We start from the raw sequence: 12,097 nt of genomic DNA, 5'->3' as shown, positions 1-12,097 counted from the left end.
GAGGTCGTTGCGACTCACCATGGCAGCGGTAGCAGCGAGGAAAGGAATAATGAAGATACAATTAGGCAAGGAAGGGTTTGCAGGTGGATCCTCTGGCGATGAGAGATCGAAGTCAGAGACACATAAATTGTGCCAAAGTTTCTCTTTTGAGGCGACTACCCGGAGCCCAGAGCTTACACAGCCAACCATGATCGCCTCTCGAGGCCCAAACGAGCAGGCGAACAGTCTAGATGAAGCCGTCGAAGCAGTCGAGCAGTGTAGCGAAGCAGACGAGGGTTTTAGACTAAGCAACCGAGCGAGAATCAAGGCAAATAAATAGTTTCTCCTTCCCGTCCCGCAAGAAGGCCGGCGGGAAGGGGGCCTTGACAGTCCTCCAATGACTATCGATAGTTAGGACAATAATTTGGCTCTAATACCATGTCAAAGTTTTGAGAAAAATAACTTGAATTTTTAATAGGCTCGATGCATTTTCCCTTTGCTTTCATTCCATTAAATAATAATCTCACAATCTATTTTAGGTACAAAATATTCTATATAATCTATTTTATGTAACTTAATAATACATATTCCTAATCTAAATATTCAGCTAAAAGGGAAATAAATCAAAATAAAGATATTGGAAGTAATTTAAATAAGGAAGCTCCTAATTATAAAAAACTCCTAATTTAGCTGTCTGATTTCTGTCATTCCCAATTGACAATATAGAGAATAATGGTGTTCACAACATAATATAATTATAAATTTTTAAAATGTGAATAAAATATTTTCACTCATTTTTTGAAAAAGATGAGTAAGATTATTTTCTTCTATTTTCAAAATTAATAATATAGCTCAAACTTATTGCAAAGATGACTGTTACATCAACATAGATCCACAACTACAAGTTCCTAAGTTTCCAAATTGCCAGATAAAATGTGATTAAATGAAAATAATACAAAAAAGACTAAGAGCACCAACTATCTGTAAAGATGAACATGCATGGAAGCCTTTGCTGCCTAAGAAAATAGTCATAGGTTTTCAAAAACTCAATTATTTTAGAATTAGCTTTTCATTAAAAGTATTTTTTTTAATTTTATGATTAGTTGCAGCTAATTATCTGAGTTAGCAATATTGTATAGTTAATCAATGAATAAGCACCAGTTTTTAGCTACACTTAACCAATCTCTAACTACATCTAATTAGCAACCAACAATGCTGAAATACAAAAAATAAGAATCATACATTTAAGCCCCATAAGATAAACTTTAGAACAGAAAAATTTATTTCTGAAATTTATTTATACTAACACCAATATCTCTAATATATTTCATTTCTATTATCTACAAAAGCAAATTTGTGCAAGAGTAAAAAAAAAAAAAAAAAAAAAAAAAAAAAAAAAAAAAAAAAAACTATTCCTATTCTAACATGGAAATACCAAAAATGAGGGGTCTCTTTGCACTTTTTTGCCACAAAAAGTAATATTGCTTAGCTTTTCATGGCACCAAATGAGCTGTTCAGTTGTTATTCTTGGCATCCTGAGAACCCTTGACACCACTTTTAAGTCTACCTGAGAGAAGAAGAGGTCTTGGTTTGATCTGTCTTCCTGTGGTCTCTTGAATTTCCTTACCAAGCAATTACCAGTCCTCAGCAGATCCTTTAGCTTCTTCTCTTTCTATTATTCCCAAAAAAAAAAAAAAAAAATCAAAATCAAATGGGACCATCTCTTATACTTAAATCATGAAATAAGACTGTAAACATTGGAAGTAAAGCATGCAATTTACCTTTTGCAAATCAGATTGAATCTCTTCCAACAACTCATAATCAGATGGATTCTGAACCTCCACATTATTGTCAGATAGAACCCTGAATAATAAAGGTGTTTCATCTTTTTCAGCTTTTACAAACTCCCAAAAAACTCTGATTGCTTCTTCCATAATATCCTCCAACATTTCAAGGCTGACAGCATAATCTTTCTCCTTCTTCTCCATGTTATTCCGTAAACAATCCTCTGCAACATAAAAGATTCAAACAGACTTAAATATAAAATTATAAAAAAGCAATTATTAAAATAACCCCAAAAAATTAATAAGAAAACAAAATTTTTGATGGTATTTGGTGGTATTTAGTGGTATTGTGGTGGTATTTTATGACAATACCGCCAAATACTATCAGATCCGCACATATCTTGTCCGCAAGTAATTTTTTTTCATGTACAAGAGCTCACCTTTCATGAGTGGTACTTGAAGAAGATTACGAATAACACTTTGATTAATAAAATTTAGAAGTCTTGGCCCTTGAAATGGCTCATTTTCTGTAAATCTCTGTATTGAAACATAAAACTGTTGGAACTCATCAGCAACCTCATTGTATCCAAGGTTTCTGTGTGGATCAAACTCTGATAGCCCACAAGATTTTTCATACTGCCATCTGAGGAATTCCCAAGAAAGACAAAGTTGGCCAACATAAACTGTTTCAAAATCGCATTGCAGATCTTTAAATAATTTTTCTGATGGATCATTTTCAAATTTCTTCTGACAGAATGGTAAGAGGTTTTGAGAGAGATGAGACATGATTGTTGAGAATGAATGTCTTTGTGTCCCTATTGCAAGAAGAGGATTCTTCAGTTTGAGAATGCCTGCAACAGTTAAATTTCTGTTTTTAGAAATCAAGCTAAGCTTGAGGTTTATTTTGTTAGATGAATTTGAAGTTGTTTTGGATTTGCAAAATTTAAGCTTGAAATGAAAAAAAGTTGTTTTGGACTTGCAAAATTTATGCCTGAAATGAAAAGAGTTTAAAATTCAAAACTTTAGTTTAGGTGGTTGTGATTTAATGAACAAAAGTTAGGATTTTCAAGCATGATTTATGGATGAATGTATTTTGATGTTTTTTTTATTATTTTAATAATTGGATATTGCAAGATGAATTGCAATGATCAAGATGGATAAGAAATTTACATTTTTTTTTTGTTCTATCCAATCAAATAATAGAATATAGAAAAAAAGTTACGAATTTTGAGATGTTTTTTGAGGCATAGAAATAATCAGATGGGGTCCTCAAGTGAAAATTAAAACTAATTTGCAATGTTATATAAGTGAGAATACAGATCTTACCTATTGCATACATCTTCTGATAATTCAAAATATCAAGCTTCCTCATTCTCTCTCTGTAGCCTTTGTAGAACTTCTGAAGCTCATTCATTGGATCCTCACGCAAGAACTTCTCGCGAATCCTAAACGGTCTGCAATCCTCCATCGGCATCGGACTTTCCGATTCCTCCCAGATTGTGGGAAGACCAGCAGCTCTAACTTTCTTAAGTTCCATCTGAAGCTGTTCCATAAGTTCTTGGTGTTCCCATTGTTCATCCAAATCTTCAGAATCAAAATTAAGAGATTTAGGCTCTACAGTTTTCTTTTCCGTTAGTTGTGATTCCTTGATCTTCTGCTCTTTCTCATCTGAAACTTTTACAGAATTTGTCAAATCATAATTTGATTTATCTCCTTCAGTATTCCCCACCTCTTCTCCATCGAAAGGTACAGTTTTTGGTTCAGAATCAGCTACATATTTAACAAAATGAAATTCTCCAAAGTTAACCACCCTTGCTCCGCCATTCTTCACAGAAGAAAGCTCCTCATCGCTGGAATCTTCAATGAATTCTATTTGCAGAGAATTCGTAATGAGCGGTGCAGCTTCAGTTGACTTTTCAGTTTCTATCAAAAAAGTTTCCTTTCCATGCGCTTCTAATTCGGTTTCTGGTTTTTCAGTTAATTCGTTTTCTTCTTCCAAAGGAGGGGGAAGCTCCTCTAACAATTTGTGTTCTTCGTCCTGTTCTTCATCATTCAGATATTCATGATCATGATCCAGTCCGTGATCATCATCATCATCATCATCATCATCATCAGTTCTTTCCAAAAAGAAAGATTCAGATTGCACTTGTTGGAGCATACTGATAGAATTCGGTGAATTTGTTCTATTTTCAGAATCATTCTTTTCCACTTCAAAATCCCTCTCTGATAAAAATCCATCAATATCTGAATCGTATATAATCTCCTTTACAGAGTAGCCATCACTTGATGACTCGGTATCAAATTCAAAATCGAAACCGGAGAAATCTTCAGAGATGAATCTGATCTCTCTCTCCTCCATTGAATTAGTTCCTGAAGCCAAGGAATAGGATTTATCCTCTTCAAAAATCCGATATTTTAAGCCTATGAAACCTTCCTCTGTTCCTTTTTTCTGTACCGAATCAAAAAATTTGGAATCACCATTGTTGCTCTCTTCTTCAAAAATTGACTTTTTGGGGGGCTTCAGAAAATCTTCTACAGTTAAGAATTTCTTACCTCCATCAAAAATTTCTTCACTGAATCCGATGAAGGATTCATGAACATGAAAAGTCATGCTCTCCGGCACTTCCACGAGGCCACTGAAATTCTGCTCTGAAATGAATCGATAATTGTTGAACTCTGCAGCACTCAAATATGGTTCATCTTCCTTCTCTGAAATAGCTTCACGTCCAGTTTCATCACCCTGTTCTTCCTCTTCCATCTCTGCAATTTTCTCCGCAAAACTACGAGTTTGATACTTAAAACTGAAAGCTGGCATCCTTCTCTCAACCTTCTCATCCATAAAGACTTCACCTTTCTGATCAAATTTCTCAACTTGTTTCAATTCCTTCGATTCTAAGACGCTCGAATCATCTCTGACAAAGCCGTCGCTGTTCTTGATTCTGTAGAAATGAAAAAGAGACTTAAAACAGAATCAGAATTAAAACTCATAATACACGTCTGAAACTATTTGGCAAGCATAAACTACCTGAAAACATGCCCTGATATGAATTTAAAGAAAACCGACACCAAATTCACGAGAAAAATCAAACACGAACTGATAAAAAATCCAATCTTTCTGTATATTTTTCCATCAACAGCCTTTTTATCAAGCAAATTAAGATGGGCATCAAAAGAAGAGATCTTTCGAGTACCCATCCTTTTCCCTGCGATGAATTCACCTCCTCCTAGTCTGCACCAAGGTCTCTTAATAAGAAATCGCTCCCTTGCTTTTCTCCATGAAAATCCTTCTGCAAGAAAGGAAGCAGACTTTCCACCTTAGAAGACAATGAAGCAAAAGCATGCATGATTCAATTGTAAGAAAGCCGAAGGAGACAGGGAAACATAAGGTTATGAAATTGAAATCTTACCTAATTAGTGACATTCAGAGGAAGAAGAAAGCGGTATAGTGTGCTTTGCAAGGAATCCAAATGGCCTCTTAAAACCATCAAGGCAAAAAAGAGTGATTATCTGTCCTTCGCAGAGCTTACTGCATTCTCTATTCCTTCCAATTGTCTCAAGGAGAGTGATTTCATGGTGACCGCTGACTCGGCCTAATGGCCTTCTTATTCTAATTGAGAATGATGAGAATCTAGGTATATATATATATATTTATATATGAGAAAAAATTATGTTAAGATATTTGATACAATTTTAGTTAGGATAATTTATGAAATTATACAACTTATTTTAAGATTAATGTTATAAAAGAAGAATTTTTATTGAACTCATTTTAAAATAAATTTAATGATTTTTAAATTCTTCGAAATAAAAAAATAAATTTGATGGATTCATGCATCAAGTAATATTTAAAATATATTGGAAGGAGTAATTTAGGATTCACCATAATTAATATTCTTATAAATCTAGATCATATAAGTGAAATATATATATATATATATATATATATATAATATAGCTCATTTTTAAAATAAATTAAAAAGGAATATTATAAAAATCTTGCTTTATTTATTCACAAAGATGAGTCAAATTTGAGTCTATCACATAATTGAAATCATCAATTAAGTAATATTATACTTTTAATGTTACTCAACAATGAAATGAATCCAAAAACACTATGAAATAAAAATTAGAATTTTATTAATTTATTTAATTTTTTTAAATTAGTGGATGGAGGAAGCTTTGAACAACCGACCACAAGATATGAATCATACATATATATTATTATGACTGTCTAATATCTAAATTATTACATAAAAAATGAGGTCATCTTAATTTAAAATTAATCAAAATAAATATTAATTTATCTAATTTATTTTAACATAAATGAAATATAAAGTTTGATTGACTATTTTGTATTATATTTATTTCAAATATAATTTAATAATTTTCAGATCATTAAAGGATTAACATAAATTATAAGAGTATATTTTTCACTCAATTGTTTTATATAACGCAATTAGGGCTGTCAGATCGGCTTGTTGTTCGCGAACAGCTAGTGTTCGGCTCGTTAAGAAGCTCGTACCCATTCACTAAGTTAACGAGCCGAACACGAACAACACAAACAAATATTTGTTCGTTCATGTTCGGCTTGTTTTCGCTCAATATACTAATTGATGATTAGTATTTCTAAAAAAAATTAATTGACTACAATGCTACCAAGATTTATAATCAATTAAAAGTATTAATTAACAAAATTGAATAAAAATTATTAAATTAGATTCAAATCATGCTTTAAATCTTGTCTCAATTATTAACATCTTATAGCTACGCGATTAGGGTTGTCAAAACGACTCTTTGCTTGTGAACGGCTCGTGTTCGGCTCGCTAAACAAATGAGCTGAACACGAACACACTTTTTGAGCTCGAAATATAAACGAGCCGAACACAGCTGAGACTGGGCTCGCTCATGTTCGACTCGTTCACACCCCCTATATAGCACAATATGCCGCAAGCATATTTTAAAATAAACATTTTGATTAACTTAATACAAATAAAAAAAAATAGAATTTCAAGACTTCATGATGTCAATTTTTTTCTTTAATTAATGTTGTAATTAAATAAGAAAAAGAAGTTTGAACGATCGAATTCCGGTCCTCGGCGCCCGCAACTATTAACATTTCACCTGAACAGCTCCCGCACCATAATTTATAAATAAGAAGAATATTTTATGCGTGCGCCCGCATATAAAAGTTAGATAATTAAACTTAATTAATTAGTTATTATTATTATTATTATTATTATTATTGTTTGTTTGTTTGGTAGAGATTTGGGGCGGTGTGAATCGCTTTCCAAGGGGAGTGTTTTCATTAGGAGCGAATTGAGTTGGAAGCGGTCGCAAACGACGGACAAGACAAAACTGCCGCACTTTAATTTAATTTAATTTAATTTAAATTTTTTTTTTATATTAATCCATCCATCGTGTTCTGCTTAAATCACGGAAAATGAATTCAGCATGTCTTGTTTTGTGAAATTGGAAAAAATAGGGGAGAAAAGTGTGACTTTACGTCTCTTTCTCTCTCTATCTTTCTCTCTCTACATTATTTGGAAACTACTAGAATCATTCATTCATTTTAATTAGGGGCATAAACGAACCGAACACGAACGAACGGAGCTCGTGTTCTTGTTCGATTCGTTTGAAATTACGTGTGTTTGAAATAGACACATGTTTGAAATTGTTCGTGTTTGATTTGATTTATTTGAAATATGGTTGAAATGTTTGAAATGTTTGAATTGTTTGAAATCTTACGAATTTGTTTGTATTGTTTGAATTGTTCGAGATCTTTCAAAAGCTTAAATATATATATGAAATTAATGCTTAAATATGTATGAATCACAACACAAATGCGAAATAGTCGAAACACATCTCACAATAAAATCATAATATCATATCTCATCCATAAAAAATTCAGATCTAGAGGCAATATGCAGGATTTCACTCCCAAAAACTACGTTTCACTTAAAGAAATTAAATAAATCTAAAAGAAATATAAGAAAAGTTAAGCTAAGAGATGAACCGATATGATAAATTTTTAGATTATATAATTATTTTTAAAATATGATAAATTTATTATTTATAATCATTTAAACTATTTTATATTTCGAACAATTACGATTCAAACACGATCAAATAAATGACTGTTTGTATTTGGTTCATTTATAAACCGAATGAAAAAAAATTGTTCGTGTTCGTCTCGGTTGCTTATCGAACAAATCGAACACGAACTCCCCGACGAGCCAAACAATAACTGTTCGCGAACAACGAGCTTTTTTGACGGCCCTAATTTTAATATTATTTATAAAATTTAATATTAATTTTTCCCAAAAAAAGATTAATATTACTATACATCATAATAACAAATAAAAAATTAGTAAAATAATTATTATTGCTAATGTTAGTTGGTATAATGGGCAGCATTTTTGAATGAATGGCTGCAATTGAACAGCAAAAGATTTTGTGCGGGCATTTTTTTTGGGTTGGTGAGTGTTAAGCGGAATTATGTTGGTGTTAGCATGTTCAATTGCAGGTCATGGGGGATAGAACAACAACATTTTCCAAGGGGAAACCCCATTCATGATAAATTGATGGTTTTTTCTTAATTAAAATATTAATCTATTTGTGGCATCTTTGAAGCTTTTGTCGAGAAATTAGTTGTGATACGTCGTCGATAAATTTCTAACATTTGACATGAATCTTGAAACATGATATGAATTTTGAGATGATCTTTAAAGGAAGAAATATTCAAGCTTCAATTAAGAGTCATCCAGAGCTCTGTTTTCAATAAAATTAAGTCAAACTAATCGGTTGGACGAGATAGACCTAATGATACCGAAATTGGTCCAACACGAGTCAAATCAAAGCCCAATCAAGATATTGAATCATTTTTGGAAGTTTTTCGAACACATTTGGAAGGTCAAACGATTGTCCAATGTAGTGATTTCATATTCGAATCGAACGTCTTGACAAGACGAATCCAACGAGTTCAAGATTGTTTAATTCTGACATTGTTAAGACACTCAAATGACCATCAAAAGCTATCTAATCGAAAAAAGCTCTTCGGGTCGTCTGATCAAAGTGATTCTTATTTCTACAGTAATTGTACCCAAAACACTAGAAATCGAGGTTCACCCTTCTATAGTGAGGGAGAAGAGCTTGAAGTTTGAGAAAGAACTTGAAGCTTTGAGAAGAAACTGAAGTCGAGCACTCCTGCCACCGTCGACCACCACTTGCCGACCTCTAACGATCATTATCGGCTGCCGCCCACTTCTTATAACAAGTTCATTCACAGTCGTTGTTGTAATTCAAAAGACTTTGTAACTTTTTCCTGCCTGTGGGACAAGCAGTCTCTGTAATTATCAACTTATAATGGATTTTCACAACTGAGTCAGGCTTTGTGGTTTTTTCTCTTTATTGATTTTCAACGTAAAAACTTCCGGTGTCACTACTATTTGTTTTTTTTTTATCGGAGTGCATGCTAAAATCTTGTACAACGCTAAGACAATAATCAATTACTCTACGACCACAAATTTTCTAACACGCATCAACTAGAATGTAATAATAACAACCAATTAATAGCATTTGTTGATGACAATTAAGTGAACAATTGCACAAGGATAAATGGGTGATGATGTTTTAGTTTCTTTAAATTTTTAATATTACTCGTATTTTTAGTTCTTTCACGTGAAGATTATAGAATTCTATAATTATTTCAGTAGGATTTTAATTATTTTAGTCATATATTTTAAATATTCCATCAAACAGTTCGTGCTGATTTCATTCATCATAAACTTTTTCATGACAAGTTAAGTGCTTCAATGATAATGAAATTGAGTGATCTTAAATTCGTTGGATATTTCGCTAAGAAGCTCATTTTGACACTGAGGACACAAAATGTAGGAATTATTTGAACAATGAAATAATGACATTTTAAAACCATGCTACAAGTACTTGTTTGGATGGTGTGATGTTGTTACATTTCTCTCATTGAAACATTTATTTCTATGATGGGTTTGCTAAAGTCTAAATTTGAATGGTAGAAAAATCGATTCTAAAATTCTTTTATTCACATGCACACATCAAGATCCTCAACTTTATTGATATATTCATTAAGAATTTATCAAACCTAAATAACTTTTACTTTTAATATACGTTGATAAGGCCTTTATAAATTCATATGTTTTAAGTTAGCGACCATATTAATTAAAGACCCATTGATTTAATAATGTTATTTGAAAAGCATATTCAAGTGTTGCTGAATTATTTTTATATATTTTTGAGAAGGATTCTGAATGATTAATATAGATGTATCCACAAATATCGGCATGACAATGTATGGGTATACAAGAATTTTTTAAATTAATCCTAAGGTGGTTGAATCGAGCCCACTTGCTAATGCGACTGAGCCAACTTTGTTTCTGTTTCTTTTCTCTTTTTTTTTTTTTTGAAGGAGTCGTCAGTTTGTCTATCATCATATAATTTACTTTTCTGAATAAGTCTATCTTCTGGATTATTAGAATGATCAAGAAAAGAAAGGAACTAAAAAAGCAGGGACATACAATGAATAAGACAAACAAAGAGAAAGATAACTTGGAGAGTCAACGTGCGATAAATCTCGTCAGGATAGGTCAAGTATGTCGTCTAAAAAAGATCGGGCATAGACACATTGGACTAATATCCACGAAAGAATGTCTACGTAGACTATCCATAACCAGAGATTCTGGTGTGATTGTTTGTTCTGGGGTCCAGATTGCTCCCACGAGGACATATTTAGTTTGGTTAATTACATCTTGGGTGTTGCCCAAGAGTACTTTTGTTCCAATGAAGTTTTGTTTACATTGGTTGTGAAAACTAGAACATGGCTATAAAAAAGACAGTTATTTCACAAAGGAATGCTTTGATGCCTTCAAAGCTCTCGTTAAGCCACTAGGATGAGAGCGAGTCTCTCATAGTCCCTGCCTGGGTAACAGACTCATCTACATACGAAGCCTGCAAAATAACCAAATAATCCAGATGGGGAATCCCATTACGTTAAAACACGTTCGGGTCGTAAGAGCAGAGGATAAATCGTCGTATCCCAAACGAACGACGTCTAATCAGTAATCAGGTCGTCGAGAATGATACCAAAGAGGAAAAAAGGGAAAACAAGGCTCAACAAGGGGTAGTCAAATAAAGTGAGGAGTAATCCCTAATAAATAGAGGTAGCCATGTCAGGGCACCACAAACCCATCATCCCAAGTCACCTGGACCCTAAATCGATTTGGTCGTGAAGGTAGTAGACCCAACACGTACAGAGATCCCCAGTTAGCAATTTGTTAATTGTGTCGTCCGCAAGGACCTCGATAGCTCTTAGGTCAAAGGAAAGAAACTTTATCTTATGATTATCAGGTAAAGCTCCAAAAGATGGGACTTATACCCGTCGAAATGACAAGAATGATGTTGGAAAAGAAGAAAAATGGAGGTTCATCTAAAAAGTTAGAAATGCTCCCAAAAAAAGAACTTACACCACATCTGATTCGGGGTTCCTTCTAACGACCAGAGCACACTAGATAACCACCTAAGTAAAAAATCTATGTTCGGTCAATCGGGTTGGAGAAGCACGGAGCTTCACCTTGGGACATGCAAATGTTGCAGTTATCTAGAGCGGTCCTTAAATACTGTGGAAGCCCTATTAAAATTGCTTGAGTGATATTCATGTCATGCGATTTGTTTTAAAACCGGCTTGAAGGTCATGCAAGGAAGTAAAAGAATTTTTTTGAAAAATTCTGAATCTCTTAATCATAAAGTTTAATTTATCTTGAAATTTTTAATAGGATTTTTGTAGAAAAATTTACAATTTAAGTCATAAAGAACCTAAATTGCAATTTTTGTAACATCTTAGATAAATCAAAAAGAAACAAGGAAAACAACCCAAGCATGCAATCATGCTGGAAAAACAATAAAGCAAGTCAAGTAAAATAATAAAAAGGTCGGAGTTGCTGAGACGATGACATATCCAAAAAAAAAAACCCACGGAACTTCGCATCTACATGTTTGATCCTAATTCTATATATAAATAAAATTTAAGATTAAGGTATGGGACATGAGGAAATAGTTTCTGGTCCCAACCACATGATTTTGCCCATCTGGTTCCTCAAAACTCATGCTCATATCTTATTTCTAATACATAATCTTCCTAAGAGTCTAAACAGTACATAGGAAAAGATAAAAAAGAACTTGACCTGCCTGCATGAAAATAATGTCAGCATAAAAGACAAACAACCATGCAAAGCCTTATATGGGAGCTAGGCATCGCATGAAGAAAGGGGTTAGTATATAAATCATTACATTGCCCCCCCCCC

General features: G+C 33.0%; 1 protein-coding gene across 1 annotated transcript; it reads right to left on the bottom strand.

Annotated features, from left to right (window-relative positions):
• Positions 1 to 1,367: 1,367 nt before the first annotated feature.
• LOC110031460 lies at positions 1,368 to 5,348 on the bottom strand. Its single transcript, XM_020734664.1, has 6 exons — positions 5,171 to 5,348; positions 4,789 to 5,050; positions 3,090 to 4,702; positions 2,204 to 2,614; positions 1,761 to 1,987; positions 1,368 to 1,651 (listed from the first exon to the last, which is right to left on the bottom strand). Exons 2-6 carry the CDS (start codon positions 4,956 to 4,958, stop codon positions 1,400 to 1,402), a joined length of 2,673 nt encoding a protein of 890 aa, XP_020590323.1. The 5' UTR covers positions 4,959 to 5,050; positions 5,171 to 5,348; the 3' UTR covers positions 1,368 to 1,399.
• Between the last annotated feature and the right edge of the window lie 6,749 nt (positions 5,349 to 12,097).

This window comes from Phalaenopsis equestris, unplaced genomic scaffold (assembly GCF_001263595.1).
Source record: "Phalaenopsis equestris unplaced genomic scaffold, ASM126359v1 Scaffold000820, whole genome shotgun sequence".
Lineage (NCBI taxonomy): Eukaryota > Viridiplantae > Streptophyta > Magnoliopsida > Asparagales > Orchidaceae > Phalaenopsis > Phalaenopsis equestris.
This window is presented reverse-complemented; position numbering and strand designations above follow the sequence as displayed.

Coding starts and splice junctions, on each gene's coding strand:
- LOC110031460 (XM_020734664.1), bottom strand. CDS start 4,958: ATGGGTACTCGAAAGATCTCTTCTTTTGATGCCCATCTTAATTTGCTT. Junction 4,703..4,788: donor ATATCAGGGCATGTTTTCAG/GTAGTTTATGCT, acceptor TCATTTCTACAG/AATCAAGAACAGCGACGGCT. Junction 1,988..2,203: donor TCAAGTACCACTCATGAAAG/GTGAGCTCTTGT, acceptor TTTATGTTGCAG/AGGATTGTTTACGGAATAAC.